Consider the following 25,985-nt stretch of genomic DNA (forward strand, 5'->3'; position numbering starts at 1 on the left):
CATGCACTCATGACCCCATTGTGACACAAAGCAAATAATGCACCTGGGGAATGCAAGCACATAACTGTTAATTTTGCTTTTTAAATGCATTTGAACTTGACCTATTGGAATGCCCGTTACAGTACGCATGACAGCTTGGTGAAATACAGGAGGCAAGACACCACCTCAGGAAAGCAGATTCCCTGAAAATAAATCACTTGAAGGATTCTAACGTGGTAGGAATTGACTGAGAGAAAAATGCAGTACCACGTAGTGAAGTAACCTGCTTAAACCCTACAAACAAGTCACCACTCCTAAAAGCTCTATAAATTAGAGCACTGTGGCATCCTATGTGATCCATGAATGACTTTTGGATTAAAGAAGACAATGGGGCTTCCCTGGTGGTGCAGTGGTTGAGAGTCCGCCTGCCGATGCAGGGGACACGGGTTCATGCCCCGGTCCGGGAAGATCCCACATGTCGCGGAGCGGCTGCTCCCGTGAGCCATGGCCGCTGAGCCTGCACGTCCGGAGCCTGTGCTCCGCGACGGGAGGGGCCACAGCAGTGGGAGGCCCGCGTACCGCAAAAAAAAAAAAAAAAAAAAAAGAAGACAATGAAAAATAATTTAATATCGAGCATACATTTAGAGATGCAGATAGCATAATGTCTTTTATTTTGAAGGAAATATCTTTTCATCCTGCTGATGCAAGAAGTTTTTCCAATTATGCATACCTTAGGATCTAAATGTGACCATGATTGTGTATACTGAAGCATTTTTACTCATTCTGTCCACTCTAAAATGGAATAAATTCTGTGTTCACAGCCAACACAGAAACACAAAATGGAATAAATCTTAGAGAAAATTCTGGTGTGCATTTTTCTGATGGGGAAGTCACACAGCTAGTTTTCAGATGGTACTGCAACACAGGTGTGTAAAAACGAAGACAGAGCAAACTGCTCATATTACACCTATGTAAATGTCAGACATACCTGTGAGTTATTATCTTATTATTCTTTATTTTGTGTAATGCACAAACTTCAAAAAAGGGAGATGGTGATATATTGGAAAAAATAAACAAAATCCTTTAAGCAGAAGTTTCTATATAGGTGTAAATATTTACAGTATAGTCAACGTTTAGGTAAAATAGAAATCCGCAATGATCAACTATGAAAACTCAACATTTAGAATTCATAATGTACATATTATATTTTATTAATTTTTATGAAGAGAAATATGTATAGTTTTGACATCTTAAAATTGTATAAATATTTCACTGTTTTAATAAGCACAATTATGAGATTTGAGAATAATACCAGAAAACAGAGAAACCAAAGATAAAATCCAAATCCCAAACCCAGCATAGTAAATTTAGAGATTAGAATTCCGTAATTCCCAATTATACATCCTGCTGAACTGAAAGTTACAAGAGTGTCGACAAGCTTGTTACTACACCACGTTCAAAATTTTTCAAAGCGACATTTCTTAAATATTACTTGTTTAATATCTTCACAAGTAAGACTAGTGTGGTCATTTGGTCTTTCATTAGGATGAAAACAATACTAACACACTCAAAATCCTGGAAAATTCTTGATTATTACTGCCAAAGGTGAGCAATTAGTTTACAATGAAAGGAATTTTAAGAATATTTATCCAACCTTTATTTGTTCAGCAAAACAATGAAGGTTTTCTACAAACGTACCATAACTTTACAACAATACAATTACATATAAAAGTAAGTGTATTTTTTCCAATTCTTTACAAATATTGAATCTGAGTTAGTGCTTCTTCCCCAGCACCGCGTAAACTCAAGCTTCCATTTAGCCCAACAAGAATAAAATGCCACACCTAGAATGGTGAGTGTCTCATATTGTGATGAGTGGGCTATGCGTCCTCCAATTGTGAACCTGCCACCATTGAATGCTTATTGATGAAAGATGGAAAGTATCATTACACATTATTGCAGAATGTAATTTTCATATAGGCGATTTTCCTTCAATCCATCATAAAAATCTTCTCTCTCACATACACATGCACATTCATAATTTAAATACAGATATCTATAAAATAGTGTAAGCTTTGATGAAAATATATGATACAAAGTATCTTTGTTATGAGTAAGAAAAAGATAAATTTAATTTATTTCCATCTAGGAAAAAATAGCTATGATGCAGTGCTTTTTTCTTTTTTAGAATTATTTCTAGTTCTAAGATAAAGGCCTTGGTTTTAATCCAGTAGGAGGTCTCAAAAACACCTGCTTTTCTCTCCATCAAACCTTAAATAAGCAAGTAACTTACAGCACCCTCCAGCAATTCCTAGCTCAACTGTCATAGATCAACACAGCTATCTCCAGCCACACTGGGCCTGACCAAAAATAGTCAAGAGGAATTCAGAGGGCAGTTATACTGGACAAACAGGTGACTTTGTTTATGGAAATGTCAGAACAAAGGGAGATAGATAGTGGTGCCAGTTTGCTTGTGAGTACTTCTTTACTTGCCCTGAAAATACAAATACTAATTCTTTCAGTTACAGTGGAGTGTGACCCAGAAAAGCCTGTGTTTTCACTCTCTTGGAGTAGTGTTTTATTTTGACTGTGTTATCAAAAAACCTATTAAGAAAGATTTGCTCAGGAAGTGTATCCTTCTTCATCGTCCTTTCCTCCTCCCTCCCACATTCTTGCCCTACTGCATCCCTGTAAGTTTAGCAGAGGTAAATATTATTCCTATCTTTATGCACATGGTCTAATACTTTCCAGGGGTAAAGGCTACAAGTCTTCTGATTTCTAACCCAGGATCCTGTTCACTCCGCACATTGGAGGTAGCTGAATAAATAAAATGATGAAACTGGCACACTCTCGGGAAGAACTGCCGCCAATCATTTCCACATTTTAAAGTGCTTTCTATGTTTCCCAACTCTGAATTTAAATTAAATTTTAATGAAAAGAGAAGAACATATAGACAGTTTCCTGCTAACGCCATTTGGCAAGCAGATAATTGCCATCTTTAAATACGGATGTAATTGTACCTAGTGGGTACCCAGTTATGTGATTAAAGACGCCAAGCTGACTCAAGAGCTGGTATTTTCCTGACCTGGATAGTCCCTGGGAGTTTCTAGAATAAACTGTGTAGCACATCTAATCATGGAGAATGGAGTGCAACCCAGGTCACATTCCAACACATGTGTGGTAAGGTATTTTGCATTCTTAAGGCTCAGCTGGAGAGGATACCCTGGAAGATTTAACTGCTTTCTCCCTAGCCAGTGGAGCAAGCAAGGCTCCCATTTTATGCCTTGTGGATATTTCTCACCAGTAAAATGAATTATATAGTCATCCTAAAATGATAACTAGGTTTACATGAATGTGCTGATATAGCTGAACAGATACGCTGTTATGCTACAGCACAGAGAATATCTTTCTCAGCGTCTGCGTTGTTAGGAAGATTTCATTCCCTGTGTGGAAGGATAATTGCTGAGAAATATGACCTTGCAATGACAGAACATCAATGTGCAGTGTATGTAGCTGCAGCAGTGCATGGCAGCCTCCGCTTCTTTATTGCCTCATATACTAGAGCATTTATGTGGTATTGGTTTTCACCTAAATATTGGGGTTGTCTCCAGGTCCACCAGTAGCTCATCAAACTCTAATTCTTATAGAAGCCAAATATAATTCTGATCAAAAGTGAAGCTTCTGCTAAAATTCTAGTAGCAATGAAAATGTGAAAGGATTCCTGAAAACAAACCAAACACTACATTCTTTACATTTTCCCAAACCAGAGTAATAGCTAGTTTTGCCCACATTTGAGCATCTACGTTATGAAAAAAAGCATAATCGTGTCCTGATCTGTTAAACAATTTCTCTTTCTCTGACTCCCTTGTTTTCCCTCCTAGTTTTGCTCCTATGAGGCATTTCCTGCCCTTACCAATTCTTAAATTTCAGTATTAAGATACCGCATTAACATTATTGGGGATTTTGCAACAGTGTAAAATACAATAAAAAAAATCTATTTTCAGATTCTATAAGCAAGAATATCAAACTTTTGTATAGGAGAAAATAAAAATTCTGTGTATTTGCTTCAAAAGAATTACTGGTGTGTGTTCTAAAACAACATTGCTTAACTCTGCTAATTTTAAGTGATTCACATGGCCTTTTTTCCCTTTTCCCTTAATGGACATTTCTTTGCTAAGTATTGGAAGTCTGCTTCTTTTCTTTGCAGAACCTCATCTAGCTAGCTTTTGCAACTCTGTCCTTTGAGAATACTACAGAATGAAATAAAGAAGTTGGGGTAATGGAGGGGAGATTTAGACAGAAGGAAGTGGCGAGTTCTCATTGTTCTGTGGTAGCTGAAGTAAATGTCGATCTCATTATGCTTGATTTCATTTATTTCTTGTCTCAAGAATTTACAAAATGTTGACTTTCTTCTCCTGAACAAGAAGCATGTTATGCTCACGTGAATAGCGAACAACAGTCATTTGTTTTAATATCAACATTTCCCTGGGTGGTTAGAAAGCTGGTGAGGTTATGACTTCTATCTATCAATCAATTTAAAATTACAATATTAGCATTTCCTAGAAACTATACTATTACATATTTCTCCACTACAGACTTCTGGAGAATATAATCCCTTTATCACAATTGTCATATTTTAAAAGTGATTATCTAGAAATAGGTTCTAATATGCAAAACATATAAGACTAACAAATTATAATCAGAAGATATATAGGGAAAAAGACTTATTTTCTGTATCTGAATCTGAAATTAACACTCATACTTTATTTTCCACGTAGCACTAAATAGAGTTTATAGGAGGTTCAAACTAACAGCTGTGACTTATAGATGTTTATGTCACAGGGAGGGGGAAAGTCCTTTTCAGTAGCAGAGATTAGAAAAGCTGGACTCCAGTTTCCACACTGTGACAAACTCAGTGGATGACTGGAAGCAAGCTTCCATCTCCATTTGGGTCTCAGATTCCTCAACTGCAAAATAAGAGTACTCCTAACTTCAGCATTTTATGTTTCTATAATATAACCAGATATAAAAGTATCCTGGACAGCACAAGAAAAAGAATCTGTTTATCATGAGTAGCACTTTAAAATGTGTCTCACGGTTTGTTTAGGAAAATCACTGTTCAGCTGAGTTTACCATCCTTAAGGAAAAAAGAAACGAATTTTTTTTTACTTAAAATTTTTTCTCCTTAATATAATGAACATTCTTTAGCACCAACATTATCTATTGATGACAACCATGGCCCGCTTACTTCTAGCAAGCCTCTTTAACAATGACTTATAATTTAAATCCATTACCTGCTGTGAATGCTCCAAGTAAACACTGATTTGGGGGGTTACAATAACATGGACATATGGATTAAGTCAATTCAGCCTATGCTTTGTCTACATTGCTTTTATATATATATATATTTATTTATTTATTTTTGCTGTACGCGGGCCTCTCACTGTTGTGGCCCCTCCCGTTGTGGAGCACAGGCTCCGGACGCGCAGGCTCAGAGGCCATGGCTCACGGGCCCAGCTGCTCCGCGGCATGTGGGATCTTCCCGGACCGGGGCACGAACCCGTGTCCCCTGCATCGGCAGGCGGACTCTCAACCACTGCGCCACCAGGGAAGCCCCACTGCTTTTATTTTTTTGTTTTAAGTGCTTGCACTATCACAATCACCCTACTGGCATTTAAAGTCACTAAATAAAAAATACTATCAGTCATTTTACTTTTAACTTGAATTTAAAAAAAAGTAAAAAAAAAAAACCAACAACTCCAGAAAACAAACCCTAAATGTATGTCTGGGGTGTGTGTGTATGTGAATCTGAGTTTAGTATTATTATTGATATGTAAAAACCACAGCATTCCCTTACATAAAACAGGAGATCCAAAAAAGATTAAAAACTGCATGGAAGATTCCATTGGATTCTTTGTTTTGGGGCATATAAAGAGAATTTCCTTTCCTTTGTCCATATAGTTCATGTCTTAGTATAATCCTATAAAAAAGGATAGTTTCATCCAAAACATCAGAGAACAGAAAGGCATAGGATAAAAAAAAAAAAAACACCTATAATGATGATTATTTGTTCAGAGTTTCTTAAAAAGGAATCCTTGCTTTTGGAGATTGTGGGCCCCCCCAAATTATATGTAATACTTTGTAGGTGTGTCATAGTATTCATTTTAATCAGGTTCTCAAAAATATACATTACTAAAAAGACTGCTAACTACTGACCTAGTCCAAATGAGAAGTCTTCATCCCAGAGCGAGGAGCAATCGCCACAGTTCCACCACTAGTCAGTGTCACTGACAGCCCCAGAACTGAGATCCTTAAGGCCACTCATGCTAGTGCACACTCAAATAAATTATGTTTCTTAAACTTGTGTCATCTTGTGAAGAAACTCTGCCTGCTTTATTTGTTGCAAATGTAAAGTCAGCTTATAGAGATTTCAAGGATACCTTTTCAATTTTAACATTTATTGCCATTAAAATTACTGTTTTAAGATTGGTCCGACAAGAATTAGCCCCAGAGAAAGAATCCCTCAAAACAAAACAAAGCTCTCTTGTACATGCATGACGAAGTCTTAGTTTCATTCCTACTTACAGAAGCAAAAATTACCTATGTTTAACACTCAACGTTGGAACATCCGTTAGAATTTAAAATAGGCAAAGAAGCTCATCTAGTATAGCAGACCTACTTGGAAAGATCATTCTTCTTGAAAAGTTTTCCACCAGTTTTACTAAAATAAGGTGTATTAATATAATCACATAAATAAATTATAATTAGTAAAGAGTGTTGCATATCAAGCCTGTACTAACTCAAGTTTCTTTTTACCAGTTTTTCCTGTTATGTGTTTTTATGAAAATTATTTTTATTTTAGAAAGTGTTGCCAAGATGTACTGGTTATTAAATATGCCTTCAGAGCTAAATCTGCAGGAACATTGCACATTTCCCATATCTTTTTCTGACTCACTTTCCTTCCGGAGAAGGAGATGAAAGAGTTCCAAGGAGAGGAAGAAATAGCTGTAAGTAATATGTTCATGGGCATTTAATGGTAGATGGTTTAACATGCTTGATTGCTACTGGTGAATCAGAGCTAAAAAATGACAGTAGCATCTATCATGTTATGTTATACCATGCAAAATTTTAACAAAGGCACGACAAGCCACACTGCTGATTTCAGCAATGTGCTATATTTGGTAGCAATTGATAGATGGCTGCAAAAGAAAATCACTAAATTGTAAAAATGCCTTAATTTTTAAGGTAGTGAATTATATTCTCTGAGCCGAGAATATAATGGCCGGGGAGCATAAACTGATAGGATCACACAGCACAGTCCTAACAGTGACTTTAAACTCAGTAATTCTTTATCAGGACCCAGAATACCAGACAGTGCAACAATAATATTCTTGATTCTGCACTTAAATTTCAATAAGCAAATAAAGTATTCCCTCCTGTATAAAGAGTAAAATATAGGTTTCCCATTCAGGGTTGTGATTACACTTTCAATGTCTCCAGCATAAACCAATGTGTGAGAAAAGAGAGAGAAATTATATCTCAGTGACCTTGGCAGACATAACACCCTTTGGTCTTCAAAGTGCAAACTAAACAAAGCCCCTTAAGAGGCTATGATAAACTGCATTGGGAAAAAAAGTAAATAAAAATAATAGAGGCCAAAATGCTGAAAAAGGAAAAAAGTTATTAGTCTATATGTCCCTTTATAATTTATAGTAATGATATTTTCCTCAGTAAAATGCAATAGTAATAGATTAAATAAATTGGGGATAGAAAGGACCGATTAAATCATTGTGTCTAACATGTGCCAAGGGAGGGCAGATTTCCCTAGACTAAGGAACAAAGAAGAAAGAAGAATATAAAAATAGGTATTATATCAACATCTGCAAAAGGTTCATTGAACATAAAGTCTACGGATATTAAGTAGAGGTATTAGCATCAGTAGTAAGCAAGATTAGATACTGACACAAAGTACCCGTATCAATGGCGTCCTGTGCTATATTTTCAGACTTCTAGTATATTTACCTGGAGCTTTTCTAAATCAAAGCTTCTCTGTTTATACTCACGTAGAAAATGTAATCTGAGTTTCAATGAATTTTTAATTTTGTTCAATCTTGCATTTGTTCAACCAAAAACAATTTAAAGAGGACCAAAGCTATCAGCCTCTCAGTGAGCCACACCTTACTAGGGAGTTTTTGAATCTGCCATAAAAATCAACAGTGTGCATCTAATAGTTTTCTTTTAATTTGAGCAGTGAAAAGTGAATAATCACATCAAATATTCTTCAGGGCCTCTTTGGTTTCCAGATTAAACATGTAATGTGACCTGTCATCTTGCCACATTCTCTGCATTTCCATTTTAAATAATCATAAATAAGAAAACCTTGCTACTCTTTGGCATGACACAGTTGTTTGATCCAGCTGCATTTCAAAGTCTTAGAAATTGCACTCATTCCTTCTTTAGAGTCCTTGTTCATCTCAAAGGTTTTCAGCTGAAAGATTCTTTATTGTATTCAAATCTTGTCCCATATGAATTGTTTTGATTACTCAGTTTATGAAGAGTCTTAGAAATTGAATTAGGTCCACAGCAAAAAACACCAACTGTTTTCCTGGAAAGACAAAGGGAGAAAATGGAAAATCAGATGGAAAATTTGGCAGGACATGACAAGAAGTATCTTTTAGTAGCATGTTTAAGGTGTTAACAAAGTTAATTTCTTGCTGCTTTGCATACAAATAATTTTCCAATTATTACCAAATATAAGTGACCACCGGGAAGATATTTTATTTACCTCATGCTTTTCATGCCAGAGATCAAGATCATTCAAAGAATATAACTATGAGCACATATTTGTTTATGAGACAGAGTGAGCAGTCTGCATGTCATTGATGAGGGCAGAAACGAAGTCAAGAGCTGCAACTGATAGCTGTCAACTGCTCCACATTTGACGTATGAATAGATTTCTATCCACCCTGGACCATATCAGTTCTTCTCATGCTAAATGTTTTACAGACATTTTTTCCCCCTAAAGATCCCATGGATTTTCATGGGAAGTGGTGAATAAGTGTAAAGAAAGGAAAGCTATTACCAATTTGAAAGGCTAATTTTAAGTGACTAATTTATATCTACATTATAACAAAAAGCATACTAATCTGGATACATTTTCTTTTTTATTTATGTGCCACAATAATTGTAACAAATACCAAGCAGGTTTTATTATTTGCTATATTTGCTAACATAAAATTTTGGTAGAGAAATTATACATATCCCTAACAAATAGAATAAATAAATCCCACAAAATTATTACTATTTCATATTGATTTCCTGTAAAGTTTGTTGATTTGCATTGAATTCTTCCTATGATATCAAAATGATTGACAATTCTTATCATATCTTGGACAAATCCAGTATGTATTCATTATCTGAGAATAACTGTTGCTGAAAAAAAGACAGTGAATCCATTTAAATGGGTACCAAAATTTATAATTAATACTGAAAAAAGTTTTATTAAAACTTTTCACCTTGAAAACTGAAACAAAGAACTACAAAATAAACTTCTACTTGCAGCCATGATGGAGAAATAGGGGCTAGATTTACCCTCTTGAATTAAAAAAATAGGACAAAACAGATAACATATGAAACAATTATTTTCAGATACTGGACAACAGGCAGCACTGAACTGTCATCCCTGAGAAAAAAAGAAAAAACAAGGTGAGCCCGACAGCTATCTCTTCTTGTGACCTGAAGGCAATTTAGAAGCTGTAGCACAGAAGAGGGAAACTCATGCAGAGACTGGTGGTCTTACTGAGTTAAAGAGAAAAAGAATGGAGTTCACGAAGGCCAAAGCAGCTAGAACTTGATATCAAAAGAAAGAAGCTCTGGAGATCTGCAGAGGAGTATCCTCAAGTCTTTGGCTCAGTACTAATCTCCTCATATGTGAGAGGAAGCCATGTGAAACTGGGTAGAGAACTACCAAGGAGTCAAACAACTCTGAGTTTACGCAAGGCTGTCAACAATTCATATTCCCACAAGCCCAAATGGAAAGCTCTAAATATAATACATTGGCAATGGATAGTGTACTAAAGTTATTACCTTGTTTGCAAAGGGTAGGGAGGATGTTGGTAAAATTAGCCCAGATTGGATGCTGCTCTGGACTTATACTAACAAAGCTTAATAAAAGCAAGCCTTGAAAAGATCAAACTGACAGACTTCCCTGGTAGTGCAGTGGTTAAGAATCCACCTGCCAATGCAGGGGACATGGGTTTGAGCCTTGGTCTGGGAAGATCCCACATGCTGCAGAGCAACTAAGCCCGTGCACCACAACTACTGAGCCTGCGCTCTAGGGCCCGCAAGCCACAACTACTGAGCCCGCATGCCACAACTACTGAAGCCCGTGTGCCTAGAGCCCGTGCTCCACAACAAGAGAAGCCACTGCAACAAGAAGCCTGCACACCGCAACGAAGAGTAGCCCCCACTCGCCACAACTAGAGAAAGCCCGCATGCAGCAACAAAGACACGATGCAGCCAAAATAAATAATAAAATAAATAAATTAAAAAAGAAGAAAGATCAAACTGAACCCAAGTAACAAAACTGTATGCCAAAAACAATTCCAACGATATTGAAAAGAATAAATAAAAATTTGGAGTTTGATGTCTAAACTTCAAAGTGTATAGCATTTAATAAAAAATTATCAGGAATATGTATAGCAAGAAATTATGAACTATAACTAGAAGTGTTATGGGTTAAATTTTGTCCCCTTTCCCAAATTCATAGGTTGAAACTCTAACTCTCAGTATCCCAGAATGTGGCTGTATTTGGATATAGGGCCTTTAAAGATGTAATTAAGATAGAGCGATGTTGTTAGGGTGGACCCTATTGCAATCTGACTAGTGTCTTTTTAAGAGGAGGAAATTAAAGAGACACTAGAGGTGCACATGCACAGATAAAAGACTGACCATGTGAAGAGGGTAGTCATCTGAAAGCCAAGGAGAGGTCTCAGAAGAAATCACCCTGCTAGCATCTTAATCTTAGACTTCTAGCCTTCAGAATAGTGAGAATATAAACTTCTATTGTTTAATCCATCAAGCCTGTGGGATTTTATTATGGAAGTCCTAGCAAACTAATACAGGAAGAAAGATAAGTCAATAGAAACGGGATGAGAATGACAGAAATGATGGAATTATTAGATAAGGTCACTGAAACAGTGATGAGAAACATGTTTCATATGTTCAAAGAAAAATATCGACATGATGAGAAAGGAAAAAAGATTTTATAAAGGCCTAAGTGGAAATGCTAGAGATTAAATGCAATATTTAAAATGATAAATATACTGATGGGTTAACAGAAGAATAGGCACTGAAGAAGAAAAGATAAGTAAACTTGAAGATATAGCAGTAGAATATATCCAAATGGAAGCACACAGAGAACAAAAATTGGGCAGAAAAGTGAAAAGAGCCTCAAGGTCCTGTGGGACAATACCAACCAGTCTTTCATATATGTAATTATAGTCTCGACATAAAAGAAGACAGAGGGAAAGAGAAAAAAATATTTGAAGAAATAATTACCAAAATTTTTACAAATTTGATGAAAACAAACAGATTCAACGATCTAATGAACTCCAAGGAGAATATGCACGCACGCACACACACACACACACACACACACATAACAACATAAGGCAAGTTATAATAAAACTCTTAAAACCAGTTACAAAGAGAATAACACAAAAGCAGCTGACAGAGGGTGGGGGCAGAGACACACTACAAATGATAAATAGATGAAGGATAGACTTCTTGTCACAAACTATTTATGTCTGAAGGCAATGAAGTGAAATCTTCAAAGTGCTGAAAGACAAAAAAAAAAAAAGCAACTATTCTATATCAAGTAAATTCTATACCAAACAAAAATAACTTTCAAAATTGAAGATAGAATGTAAACTTTTCTAACAAAAGGTGAGGGAATTCATTACCAGCAAACTAGCACTATAAGGTATATAAAGGGAATTCGTCGGGAAGGAGAATGAAATCAGATAGAAATGCGAATCTTCCCAAAGCTGTGAAGGACACCAAAATGGTGAATCTGTAAATAAATACACTGTATATTTTGTCTAATTTTTAATCTCTTTAAAATATAATTGATATTTAAAACAAAAGTAATAACAATACATTATGGAGTTTATAGTATATGTAGAAGAAAGATGAACAAGAACAACAGTCAAAGAGATGCAGGGTGAATGGAAGTACATGAGGTAGTATAATATTATTTGAAGTACACTGTGGTAAGCTAATGGTGTACACCATAAACCTAGAGCAATGCTTCTCCAATTTCAGCTTCATCAGCATCACCTAAGGCACTTCACAGACCACAGATAGCAAGGCCCTATTCCTAGATCTCCTGATTCAGCAGATCTTGGATATGGCTCCAAGAATCTGGTTTTCCAACAAGTTGCCAGGTGATGCTAGTCCAAGGATTGCAACTTGGGAAACAATTCCTTAAAGAAATAACTAAAGTCAAACAGAAAGGTATGGCTAATATGTCACTTTAGGAGAAAAAGATGGAATCATAAAATAACACTAATTGAAAAGAAAGTAAAGAAAGAAAGAAAAAAGGAAAGAACAAATGAGATAAGTAGAAAGCAATAGTAAACTGTTGGACTGTAACTCAATCCATAGGAGCCAAGATAACTAAATGAGGAAAAGATACTCTCTCCAATTCATGATGTTGGGAAAACTGGATATTCACATACAAAAGAATGGAACTGCACCCTATCTCACTCTACTCCCAAAAATTAACTCTAAAGGAAATAAAGACTTGAATATAAGACCTTAAACCATCAAATCTTAGAAGAAAACACAGAGGAAAAAACTCTTTGACAGTGGTCTTGGCAATAATTTCATGAAACTGACACCAAAAATACAAGCAACAAAAGCAAAAATAAATAAGTGGGACTACATCAAATTAAGAAGTTTCTGCATAGCAAAAGAAATGATCAACAAAATGAAAAGGCAAGCTAGGGAATGGGAGAACATATTTGCAAACTACATATCTGATAAGGGGTTAATATGTAAAATATATAAGAAATTCATATAACTCACTAGCAAAATAATAATAATAATAATCCAATAAGAGGAAACTCTTTCAGCTTTTCACCATTGAGTAAGATATTAGCTGTGGGCTTATTATACAGGGCCTTTATTATGTTGAGGTATGTTCCATCTATACCCACTTTTTGGAGAGCTTTTATCATAAATGGATGCTGAATTTTGTCAAAAGCTTTTTCTGCATCTATTGAGATGATCATATAATTTTTATTCTTCAATCTGTTAATGTAGTGTATCACTACATTATAAAAAAATAAATAACGATATTGAACCATCCTTGCAATGCCTTGGATAAATACCACTTGATGATGGTGTATGTTCCTTTTAATGTACTGTTGAATTTGGTTTGTGGTGCTGGGAAAACTGTACAGTTACATGTAAAAAGAATGAAATTAGAGGCTTTTCTCACACCACATACAAAAAAGAATCTCAAATTAGAATAAAGACCTAAATATAAGACCAGAAACCATAAAACTCCTGGAAGGAAAAATAGGCAGAGCGTTCTTTGACATAAATCATAGCAATATGCTTTAGGATCTATATCCTAAGGCAAAGGAAACAAAAGTAAAAATAAACAGGACCTAATTAAAGTGAAAAGCTTTTGTACAGCAAAGGATACCATCCACAAAATGAAAAGATAACCTATTGAATGGGAGAAAATAATTGCAAATGATATGACTGATAAGGGGTTAATATTCAAAATATATAAACAGCTCATAAAACTCAATATCAAAAGAAAAACAAAAACAAACGACACAGTTAAAAAATAGGCAGAACAACTGAATAGACATTTTTACAATGTCTATTCAATTCATTTTTACATTTTAAATGTTGGCAAGGTTGCGGAGAAAAGGAAACCCTTGTACACTACTGGTGGGAATGTAAATTGGTATAACCAGTATGGGAAATAGTATGGAGGTATCTCAAGAAATTAAACTATCATATGATACAGCAATCCCTCTACTGTGTATATAACCATAGGAAATGAAATCACTCTCTTGAAGTGTTACCTGCACCCCTATGTTTATTGCACATTATCTAGAATAGTCAAGACATGGAAACAACCTTGGTGTCCATAGATGGATGAATGGACAAAGAAAATGCGATGTGATGTGATACACACACACACTGAAATATTACTCAGCCATAAAAAAGAAGAAAATCCTGTTATTTGCAACAACATGAATGAACCTTGAGGGCATCATGATTAGCACAATAAATCAGACAAAGGAAGACAAATGCTGTATGATCTCACACATTTGTGGAATCTAAAAATCCCAAACTCACAGAAACACAGAGCAGATTGGAGGGTGCCAGAGGCAGATGGGGAAGGTAGGGGATGACTGAAGACTGACAAAGGGTTACAACCTTATAGTTACAAGAGGAATAAGTTCTAGGATGTAATGGACAGCATGGTGACTATAGTTAACAATACTTATTGTATATTTGAAAGTTGGGAAGACAGTAGATCTTAAAAGTTCTTATCACACAAACACAAAATTTGTAATTATTTGAGGTGATAGATATGTTAACTAACTTTATTATGGTAGTCATTTTGCAACATATACATATCAAATTGTTATACTGGATACAATATTATACGTCAGTTATTTTTCAACAAAGCTGGAAAAACGAAGAATATTTTTAATCTATGTAATGATAAAATGTAATTTATTTTGTAATGAATGCAGTATAATAGTAAGATGTAAATAGTTTAATCACTACAACTAAACCCTAGAACTAAAAAACTTCAAAATACATGTATCAAAAACTGATAGAACTGTAAAGACAGACAAATCTAGAATTATAGTTAATGACTTCAACACTCTTCTTTTGGAAATTGACAGAACAAGTAGACAGAAAATCAGTAAGTGTACTGAAGACTTAAATACCACTATCAACCAACTGGAACTGATTGATATTTATAGGGTATTCTACCCCAAACCAATGGAATACAAATTCGTTTTTAGTGCCCATGGAACATTCACCAAGACAGACCATATTCTGGGCAGTAAAACAGGTCTCAATAAATTTTAAAGGATTGAAATAACAAGGAGTATGTTTTCTTAAAACCCATCTGAACCAGAAATCAAGAACAAATACCCCTATATTTGGAAATTAAACAACATACTTCTACATAACCAAAAAAGAATTCACATGGTAATTGTAAAATTATTTTGACCTATATAAAAATGAAAATAAAACATATCAAAATTTGTGGTATGTAGCTAAAGTGGTGTTTAGAGGAAAATTTATAGTATTAAACACTTTTATTATGAAAGAACAAAGATCTAAAATCAGTGACCTATGGTTCCACCTTAAGTAACTAGTAAAAGAAGAGCTAATTAAACCCAAAGTGAGCAGAAGAAAGAAAATAATAAAAAAGTATGAAAATAAATTCTTACACTTAATAAAATTTAGGTTACTATCAAAACCAGAGCTAGACACAATGGATTACTTAAAATGAATAAAACTGAACTACTGAATTTATACCACCAAAAATAAAAAAAGCCATAGTGCAGTTTTCATTAAGATGAAAAGGGAATGAGACATTTTGGCTGTCTGTATACAGTCTCTGTCAACACTGCATTATGACAATAAGATACCATTATTTTCTTTTTTGGCTTTCATAGGGCAAATATAGAGTTAGATTTTCAAATTTTGCAAATTTCCTAAAGGCTTATCTTAAATTCTTCATAATAATATCATTAGTTTTAAAGCACCGTATATGATCATTTTCTTTTTTACATTTTGTTATTCCATTATTATTAACTAGTTTAACTCTAGGAGATCTTTGTTTGTGTAATTTGAGGAGTTCCCCAATGTCACTTTCACTAACAATGAAATCCTACAACTTTTAATTAACATTTGTAATTAATTTGCACTAATTTTCATTAGGTTGCTGCAATCCAACAATCATCTAGAGATTTATCTACAAAAACTCTGTAGAGATGGGTAGAGATAGACTTAGATGCTAGCAGAGAATGTTGTTTGGGGGAAGATGTTGGGAACTAGTTCCAGAAATGTTCAACATATTGGTGAATATTTTCCTATTATACCGATACTCGTTTTTCCATTCATTTTTAAAGTGTGTGATCTCATATAATGAAAGCTTATTCACGCCTTAGGGATTATTCACTCCTTGTATTACAGATACAGAGGGTCGAGTGACTTGACCCAGGGACACAGGAGCAAATGTAAGAGACCAAACCTAGGTATCCTTAATCTGTTTTGTTTTTAAAACACCATGTGGCAGTAAAATATAGATATATCTCAGAAGAGTTTTCCCTACTCCAAAGGCCATGTAAAGTTCTTTCTTTCTCCCTTTCCATGATGCATACATTCAACTAAGTTAAGGTATGATATGTATTTTTACTATAAATAACAGGAAACTGGATCTCAGGTATAATAAATAATTTTTTAAAAGACATAGAAGGAAGAGACCACTCTCATACATGTGTGCAAATTAATATGCCTCTCTTCTCTATTTTTATCTCTTTATATGCTCTCAGCAATGTATGTACATGAAGTTAACCAAAATTTTACATCTAAAATGAAGTCTTCTATTTAAATAGTGCCTTTTTCCAGTTAACAAACCTTAAGACATTGATCCATTCTTTTCCTAGCTACGCTACATAAAAATCCTTCAAAAAATAATGCATTTGAGGTGCCTGCCCAGAGCAAATACATAAAATGAAAGTGTACAAAATGTCAACCGTAGATGGTGCACACTTGCTCTTCTTAAATAAGCTTTGCTGTTTAAAAAAAATGAACAAACAACCAAATAAATATACAAAATCCCTCTCAATATGAACAGTATAACAAATGAGAACTCTTGAGAACTAACCAAAGAAACCAAAAATCCCAATGTAATTTCTTGCAAATTTCTCTACTGTTTGGGGGTTTGGTTTCAGAATTGAGCAAAAACAAACAAGCAAAACAAAGAAACAAACTATCAAAGTTTTCAGCACTATACTATGAAAACTAATAAAAGAACGCTTGTCAGAAGTCAGTTAAATGTCATTAGGGAGGAAGGAGTCTGTGGTGCATAGCAAGACCCAGGTGAGTATGACAAGATGATTACATCTAAGGTGGATGATTTGGGAGAAAGAAGGGAAAGAAATATAACAAAAACTGGGTTGACTTTTTTTTTAATTCTACAGTTCACCTTTAACTAGCGCCCTGAATATTACAAAGGACCTCTGCTTTCCAAATAATGCTTTCCTCTTTAACCCAAATTACTTCATCAAGGAAGGAAATCTAGGAGTGCTTTCAAACATGGTTGTAATCTGAATTACATGGGTCACTGTATTCCTTTTTAGATTTTGCTTCTGGGGCTTCACACCATGATTCCTAAAACAAAATCTCTGAAGATGAAGCCAAACGCCATGATGAATCCATGATTATTTCAGTAGATCATATTCATCCATAAATTTATAAATCGGGGCTTTAAAAAAACTCTCCATCTAATAAGCTGTCTCATTCATTTACAATCAAATACCCTTTTTATATTTATCAAAATGTATTCTTAAAATTATGAATTAATCAAATATATGCTAATAATTGTAGCATAATTCAATCTAGAAGAAAACGATGATCACTGGTGCCTTAGAGTCACAGGAAATTTTAAAAATTAAATCTTCTATTTATATACATTCTTATTGCAGGTGTGTTTAGTTTAGCAACAAAAGTATGGTTAGTTTAAGTGTAAAATTATATTGAATTTTAATAAAATTCTGCAGGATAGAAATACAAGTTCAACTAGACAAAAGGGTGATGTAAAATTTCTAACTGATAGTGAAAGCTACAAAACATACAAACATACAAGGTTGGTATCAAGAAACTATGATATTTAGATTCCAGTAGATATGTTTAAAAGAGTTACGTTAATTTTAAAATGTCAGTATCTGCAGTATGTTAGAAATTATAGCCTTTGGAACTATTTAAACTTATGATGAAACTTTTTTGATGCCAACTTTAAAATGTGTGAGTGGGTATATGGTTTTCAAAATGCTTTTAAAATTCTTATAGACCATTGCCCTGCACTATGATAATTTTACAGAAGACAAACAGGCTCCCTAGTCTGTGCCCAAAATGAATGCTTTCCTTCAGCTGTATCGCTTCAGATCACAGACATATAGCCCTCCCTCGCTTGCTAATGTGATTTAAAAAAACTTTCCCAATGATTACCTGATTTATGCTATTGGAATGAACACCCTTTATAATATGGATCTAGATAAATTTAAAAGTAGGTAGGAGAGTCTAGTTCATAAATAGACTATTTTTAAGCCAAATTTTAAGTATTTGGCATTACAGATGCTTGAGGTGGTTCCTGCCTTGCCTCCTCCTTTGGTAGTGATAATTGAGTGTTTAAGTGACTCTGTAATTTGTAAACCCATTACTAAGTAACCTTTAAAAACTTAATGTGATGACTTGGGAATATTTTAATTTGATCATTAGCCACATAAATGTTTTGAGGAATAGTACTTACCCTCTGTTATATTTTGCTATTTCATTAAACAGAAGTTTCCACCGAGGACGTCCAATAAAAAGTCTTGAATTCAGTGCTTGATATTTTTCTCCAATTATCTTCTGCCAGAAAGAAAGCACTATATTTTATATGACACAGAGTGGGACAAATAACCCAGTTCTCTAACATCATCTTTGCTGGTGCTGTGGCTTCCTAACAAATTGCTGTGATATAAAGAATATAAGTATCATATGGCAACCTATTAGGTAAAGTCATTTAGAAGCATCATTTCCTCCCTCTTTCCCTTGAAAATCCATTACCTTCTTGAATGCCATTATTACAAATGGCTGATTTTCCTAGACTTCAGTTAGTTGCATCATTTTTAAGTAACTGCAGCGTTAGAGAATGCATTCTAATTGCCTACTCTCAAAAAAGGCGCAGCACATAAGCTTTATTGAAGCGTTTTTGTACAGCAAAGTTATCATATTTGGCTCATTATATGAGTAAAATCCTATAAATTGTCACCATAAATTTGGGGAAATGATCCTGGACATGATAGCCTAAAACAGAAGAGCTCCAAATTTGGGATCTGTCAAGAAACAACTTCTAACGTGCTGGTGCTTGCAATTAACAGACTATTAGATCTGAATTGGTGATAAAGAGAGTGAAGTGAGAAGAGACAAGAAAGTGTCTGTGTCCCAGGCAGACAAACTGAGAACCAGATGTAATATATGCTCTGTACCTTAATTACAGCGAAACCATGAGGAATAATGATATTGATTTGCTTCTTTAGAGTATAAAATAAAATGTTTTTACATACCAAGTAGGGTAGAAATCTGACTAAAAAAATAGGCTTAGATTAGTTTCAAAGTAACTGACAAACATTCATATTTTGTATTCAAACTATTATAGAAAATGTATGATGGAAAATACTACAATAAAACTTGTGAAAGCATTCATGCTCAGGTCTATACAGCTCTTCAATGTTGTTTGTAAACAGTTTCTTCATCTATGATATGGGGATTGCAAAATCATTTACCTCTTGAATATGTTGGAATTACATGAGATAACCTATATGAAATGCTCAGCACAGCGTCTAATAGTGAAGTAAAATAATGCGTGATGACTGTTACTTTATTTAGTTTCCCTTGAAGAGAAACAAGCTTAATTGTGTATGATCTTATCTTCTCTCGCCACATAAAACCTCCCCTCGGGGCTTCCCTGGTGGCGCAGTGGTTGAGAGTCCGCCTGCCGATGCAGGGGACACTGGTTCTTGCCCCGGTCTGGGAAGATCCCACATGCCGCGGAGCGGCTGGGCCCGTGAGCCATGGCTGCTAAGCCTGCGCGGCCGGAGGCTGTGCTCCGCAACGGGAGAGGCCACAGCAGTGAGAGGCCCACGTACTGCAAAAAAAAAAAAAAACCTCCCCTCGATGAACATAAGCACAAGACTATTCGCTTATGTCCTCATCTCTAGATGAGGCAACTGTGGAGAGCAGAGAGATGAACTAAAAGGTCTGTTCCGGCTCCCTGTGAAAGGGAGAATACGGTTGACTTCAAGGACAAGGCATGAGTTTGCTGGACACATTCCAAAACAGGCTTTCCTCTGGGAAACGTCTCTTCAAACCACCTGCAGAAATTTTCTTCCACACAGCCCCTACAGTAAATCTTCTATTCTCAAGAGGCTTGTTTAATTTACAATAACATCCAATCACATACCTGTAACCCATCTGTCTGACTGAGGTACAGCTGGATGTTGACATAGTCAGGTCTGTTCTCTTTCCAAAACTGACAGGACATAAAAGTAAATAGACATTAAAATTTGTTCTGTATACACAGACTCTCTCCTATCCTAACATATGTGATTCTACGATTTGTTAAGATGTATCGTGTCTTATCACAGCCAACATCTACGAGCAAATGTACATATATACATACATATATATGTACCACAGACATGGCAGATTCTAACATTAATAACCTGTCACCTACTGGTTTAATTAGTTATGATGGAGGTAGTGGACAGGATTAGTTCTCTGTTATCTTCATAGATACAAAATCAAACACGCTAAATGTTATACTAATATTCCCCTAAATCCTCCCCAATTATTTCTTATTTTATTCCCTAAGAGCCTCTAAATTTTACTAAAGAGTTCACTCAGAAAGAATATGATTTTTTAAAAGTAAAAAGTGATATTTAATAGGCATGCTAGGAATCACAAAAAACAAAACAAACAAAACCTGGTTCCAGTTCCTACCTTCTTCCTATTCAGCACTGGTTTCCCTTGTATAAAAATGTATGAGGCAGCAAATATACCTGCCAAAATAAAATAGTCTGGAAAAGCTCTCAAACATTTTGAAATCTTGAAAAATAAACTGACAAAGAAAAATATCTGAAGAAAAATGAATTCAACAAAGGGGGTAAAAGGGTTTTGTCCCCATAGGCTTCCTTTTACCAGAAGGCAAAAATGAATCTGCTAATGACTCTGGCCTAGTTCTGACTGAATCCTAACTTCTGAAATCTACATTTAAAAAAATATTATTCTTCTTAAGGCCTCCTTTCACCACCCTGAAATAAGGAGATGCTGAAAGATAAGGAAAAGGAGTCAAAAAGTAAAAAAAACAAGAAGTAGAAGAGAAGCAAGGAACACAATAACCATGGTGTGCTCTGGAGAACAGAGATGAGTATCTGATGTGTAGAACCTGAGGAAAGGCTTAGAAGAGACCAGCACTTCTTCAAGAGCCAAACTATTTCTTGAGCATCAGTGGGCATAGTAGGTTTGCTGGAGATGGTATGGCTTTGCTGGACCTTATTGCAGCAAAAGGATCAATTGATTTCAAGTACTGTTTTTACAGAGTGTGAAAGTAATAATTTTTTAATGAATATATATTGGGGCTCCAAATAGAAGGTTCAGGAATGCAAAAGAAGTCATTTTGCAAATAGAGAGTAATTAAGTGAGGTTACATCACTCCTCTGGCACCCTTTATAATAGTAAGGGCACCTGGCAGGTGGCTAGAGACTTGTTTCTACTGCCATCACTGTCTAACCTTGAGATTTCCAGGGAGTTACTCAACTTATAAAGGCCTCAGTTTCTTCATCAGGACAATGATAGAGTTGAATGACATTATCCTACAGGTTTCTTCTGGATCTAAAACTATACATTTTCTGACAGGCGGAAACTCTAAGTTATAAAATCCCAATAAAAACACATTTTAAAAACTTTTAAAGTGATAAGTGATGATTCTCTTATCATAATAGTCTTAAAATATAATCATTAAATTCCATACCACAGCTGCCTCAAGTTATACCCAAACACTAAAGTCATTTTAATGCCCTTCAGGAATTGAATCAGGGTTTATGAATTTTAATTGTGAGGAAACAGGAATTTCCAGGTGCCAGTAATGGATAGCACCTCACAAAACACATGGCTTGCATTGATTTTTGTCTTAAATGTCTACCAGGATGCTCCTCTGAGATCACCCCAATAACTCCTGCATCAATAACTGCTGTTTGGAAGTAAGATCATCTATACCATTTTTCTAGATTCCACATATATGCGTTAATATACAATATTTGTTTTTCTCTTAACTAATTAGAACATACTGTATAGCACAGGGAACTCTACTTAATGCACTGTGGTGACTTAAATGGGAAGGAAATCCAAAAAAGAGAGGATATATGTATATGTATAGCCGATTCATTTTGCTGTGCAGTAGAAACTAACACAACCTTGTAAATCAACCATACTCCAATAAAAATTAATTTAAACAAGAAGAAAAAAAATAACGTATTTGATGCCCACAGCCTCCAGAGAGAAGTATGCAGACTTAAATAATGTATTTAATGATTTCAATGTCTCCATTTTAACTTATCTGTCATTGAAAACAAGCAATAGTATCTACTAAAGAAACACACACACACACACACACACACACACACACAAACACTGAACTTGGTAACTCAGTTGCAAACACAGAAAATAAAAAAAGACTTCTTTTTAACATCTTCCTCAGAGGCACAATTGCAGGACCACTGTTCATCCTCTTGATGTGAAAAATCGAAACAGGTATACAGAGGTGTGTGTAGAGATAATCATCACCACATTATTTACACTAGTTTTAAGCTTTTATATTATTTACTCCATGGAATCCTAAGGGTAAAGCATATCCACCAAAAAGTTTGAGAAGAAATCTTAAGATTGAACTACTTCGAATGTCCAGCCATTTATATTTTTTTCTTTCCTCTTTTCCTGCCCTGCTACTTGCCTTATAAAGCATCTATTATTCAAATGTGCCTTTCCACATCTTGGATCCAATTATAGCCTTTTATTAAAAAAAGTATAGGCTCTCTATCAGTTCAAAACAATTTTTTTAAACTAGAAAAACAGGCAAAGGTAGAATTAGGAAATCCGAGAAATAATGCAAGTGGTTGATAAGCATAGGGAGAGAAGTTCAGTCTCACTAGCATTCAGGGAAAACTAGAGATGCCACTGTTTAAGAGATGGATAGAAATTTGAAAGATTGGTAATATAATGTTTGGAATAAATTTCTCTTATATTCTTTGGTGGAAATGTAAATTATTTTAGCCTCCTTGGGGGACATTTTTTTAGTATATATTAAAAATTTAAATTCATTCCCAAAGTTCTCAGAGCCTCCAACTCAGGAAGTCCAGCCTCAGGCATTAACCTAGAAAAAATACCCACGATGATGCTCTTCTTGAAAGATTTTTCTTCCTTACCTCAAGGACAGAACTACCTCTTGGTTTCCTACTACCTCACTGGCCACTCTGGCCAGTCTCCTTTACTGACTTACCACTCATCTTCTGCCCCTCTACAAACTGCAGTACCCCGAGGCTTGGTATATTCACACACACTCTCAAGATGACCTACAATCATATAAGTATGCTCAAATCCATTCAATGGCTTCTCATCTCTCCCTTTTTTTTCTCCTGATTTAGCGGGCCCTTGGTGAACCCCAGAAATCTACACTTTTTTTTTATTGTGGTAAAATATACATAGCATAAGACTGATCATTTTAACTGTTTTTTTAAGTATACAGTTGATTAGCATTAAATACATTCACATTGTTGTGCAACCATCACCACCAATCCGTTTTCAGAACTTCTTCATCTTCCCAATCTGACACTCTGTGTCCATTAAACAGTAATTCCTCATTTCTCCTTCCTGGAAACCTGGCAACCACCACTCTACTTTTTGTCACTAGGAATTAGACTACTCTAGGTGCCTTATATAAGAGGAAGCACACAACAGTTGTCCTTTTGTGTCTGGTTAGATAGTAATAAGTTTATAGAAAGCAATGTGCAGAACAATACAAATAGTATGGTAGAACGTATAGAATGCTCGTGAGTTACATCTGGTTACAAAGACTGGGTGGGGATTTTGCTTCATGTGGATTATTAGAAAAATCTGTAGCAAAGATGCATATGTGTATTACTTGAATAACTTAAAAAATAAAGATAGATACATTAATAGATAAGTAACAGATTACATGTAGGATAGACGAAAATGCCTGCTTTTCATCTCTGTAAGGAATAAAACTTAGAATTTGGGATTTTTGAAATTCTGTATACTGTGCCAAAAGTCTGCTGATGATCCAACTTGGAATATCAAAGGTGGAGATAAGAGATAAGAGCTACTAGAGGGGCTTCCCTGGTGGCGCAGTGGTTGGGAATCCGCCTGCCAATGCAGGGGACACGGGTTCAAACCCTGGTCTGGGAAGATCCCACATGCCGCGGAGCAACTAAGCCCGTGCGCCACAACTACCGAGCCTGTGCTCTAGAGCCCGTGAGCCACAACTGCTGGGCCTGTGCGCCTAGAGCCCGTGCTCTGCAACAAGAGAAGCCACCGCAGTCAGAAGCCTGCGCACCGCAACGAAGAGTAGCCCCCGCTCCCCGCAACTAGAGAAAGACCGCGTGCAGCAACGAAGACCCAATGCAGCCAAAAATAAATAAATAAAATAAATAAATTTATTAAAAAAAAAAAGAGCTACTAGAACAAAGGATGAAAGGTGTAATAGTAATTGCCTGTTGATGTTTTCCTCTATCTGTCCTCTGTCACAATCTCATATGTATTCACATTTGCATGCATATGTATCCTATATGCATACATCACCAGCCATATGCATACCTTTCTATGTTAAAACATGTTCTAAATACACACACAAATTCACAGATACCAATATCTGAAAAGATGTGTACCAAATTATTAACAGATGTCACCTCTTTTTTTTTTAAGCTTAAGGGATTTTTTTTTCCTCCTCACTACTTATCTGCATATTTTCTGGTTTATTCTATAGTGAGCACTTGTTACTTTTACAATTTGAAATAAAATAATTTATTTTAAATTTAGAAAGCTGCAAAAGTAAAAACAAACCTAATTTTACCTTGTTATACAACACACATAGTAAGTCTGCAAACCAACGGAAGGATTGGATGTCTCTGCACACCCAAATAAAATACAGTCTTCTAAGCCTGTATGGTTTCCAGTCATCCCTTTAAAATTAAAATAACATGATAGTGATTATGATGGCAAAAAAATTAAGAATCCCTATATACTTGAAATTTTGCTTCTCATTAGTAAGCAACCTATAGAAAAAACAGTCATTTACATTGTAGCATCTGACATACCACTTACTTTAACTCCCAAATTTATTTAAAATGCAATATACTGACTCAAAGATATGATATACTCCATGAATTTAAGTGTTCATGCTTGTGGATATTATATGCATATCACCCATTTCCATCTGAAGGCAATAAACTAAACTCCTGAATTAGAATAATATCAGCTCTGCATCTCAGGAAAAGAAAGTTCTCTATTTTCAGTGAATTCTATCTCTCAACAGGGCTCCAATGGTCATCTTGCCCTGGCTTCCAGGCAAAATGAGCCAAAACCATTCCAGAAAGTTAGTTTTTTACCCCCTTCTTAATAATTGTTAAAGAAAGAGATTTCACAACCACCTACTATGTAATTCATTCTAGCAACTCACAATTCCAAGTCTGGATTCCTCCGTATAATTATGAAGTAGGCTTGAGGTTAAGAAAGTATTCTTCATTTTTTTAAACTTTAGGTGTCCAAATAACTTGCAAAACGTTTTCAGAAACAATTTCTGGTTTGGAATATAGTTATTTTTTGAAGAACCTTCAAAAAGTCCCAGATTTATATCAAGTATCACTTCAACTTATTATTTCTTTTTTAGTACTTCATAAAACAAACTTTTAATGCAAATTGTGTTTTCTTGAAAAGTGAACAGAATAGATTTTGTTTGTGGGTTTCATGACAATTACTGTCCATTAATTTTTGCTTATAATGCTAGAACTAAAATAACTGAATAAGTATATCCTGGTTAAGCAATCTTACCTTTGAAATTTTTATTCTTCAGTCTGTTATAAATTTGCTGAGTAACAGTCCAAGGAATGATGTGC

The 25,985-nt window shown here is 35.1% G+C and overlaps 1 protein-coding gene across 1 annotated transcript in view; it reads right to left on the reverse strand.

Moving 5' to 3' along the window:
- Positions 1–843: 843 nt before the first annotated feature.
- The window catches only part of NOX4 (NADPH oxidase 4), a 153,045-nt gene continuing 127,903 nt past the window's right edge, over positions 844–25,985 (reverse strand). The window contains exons 15-18 of the mRNA XM_089915387.1: positions 24,944–25,052; positions 20,261–20,329; positions 18,566–18,666; positions 844–8,584 (exon numbers count right to left, since the gene is read on the reverse strand). Coding sequence (XP_089771513.1) covers positions 8,464–8,584; positions 18,566–18,666; positions 20,261–20,329; positions 24,944–25,052 — 400 coding nt within the window. The 3' untranslated portion in view covers positions 844–8,463. The remainder of the gene's footprint in view (positions 8,585–18,565; positions 18,667–20,260; positions 20,330–24,943; positions 25,053–25,985) is intronic.

The sequence above is a fragment of the Delphinapterus leucas genome, chromosome 7 (assembly GCF_059928025.1).
Source record: "Delphinapterus leucas isolate spDelLeu-1000000601 "Yukka" chromosome 7, BTC_Dleu_Yukka2, whole genome shotgun sequence".
In the NCBI taxonomy this organism is placed as follows: Eukaryota; Metazoa; Chordata; class Mammalia; order Artiodactyla; family Monodontidae; genus Delphinapterus; species Delphinapterus leucas.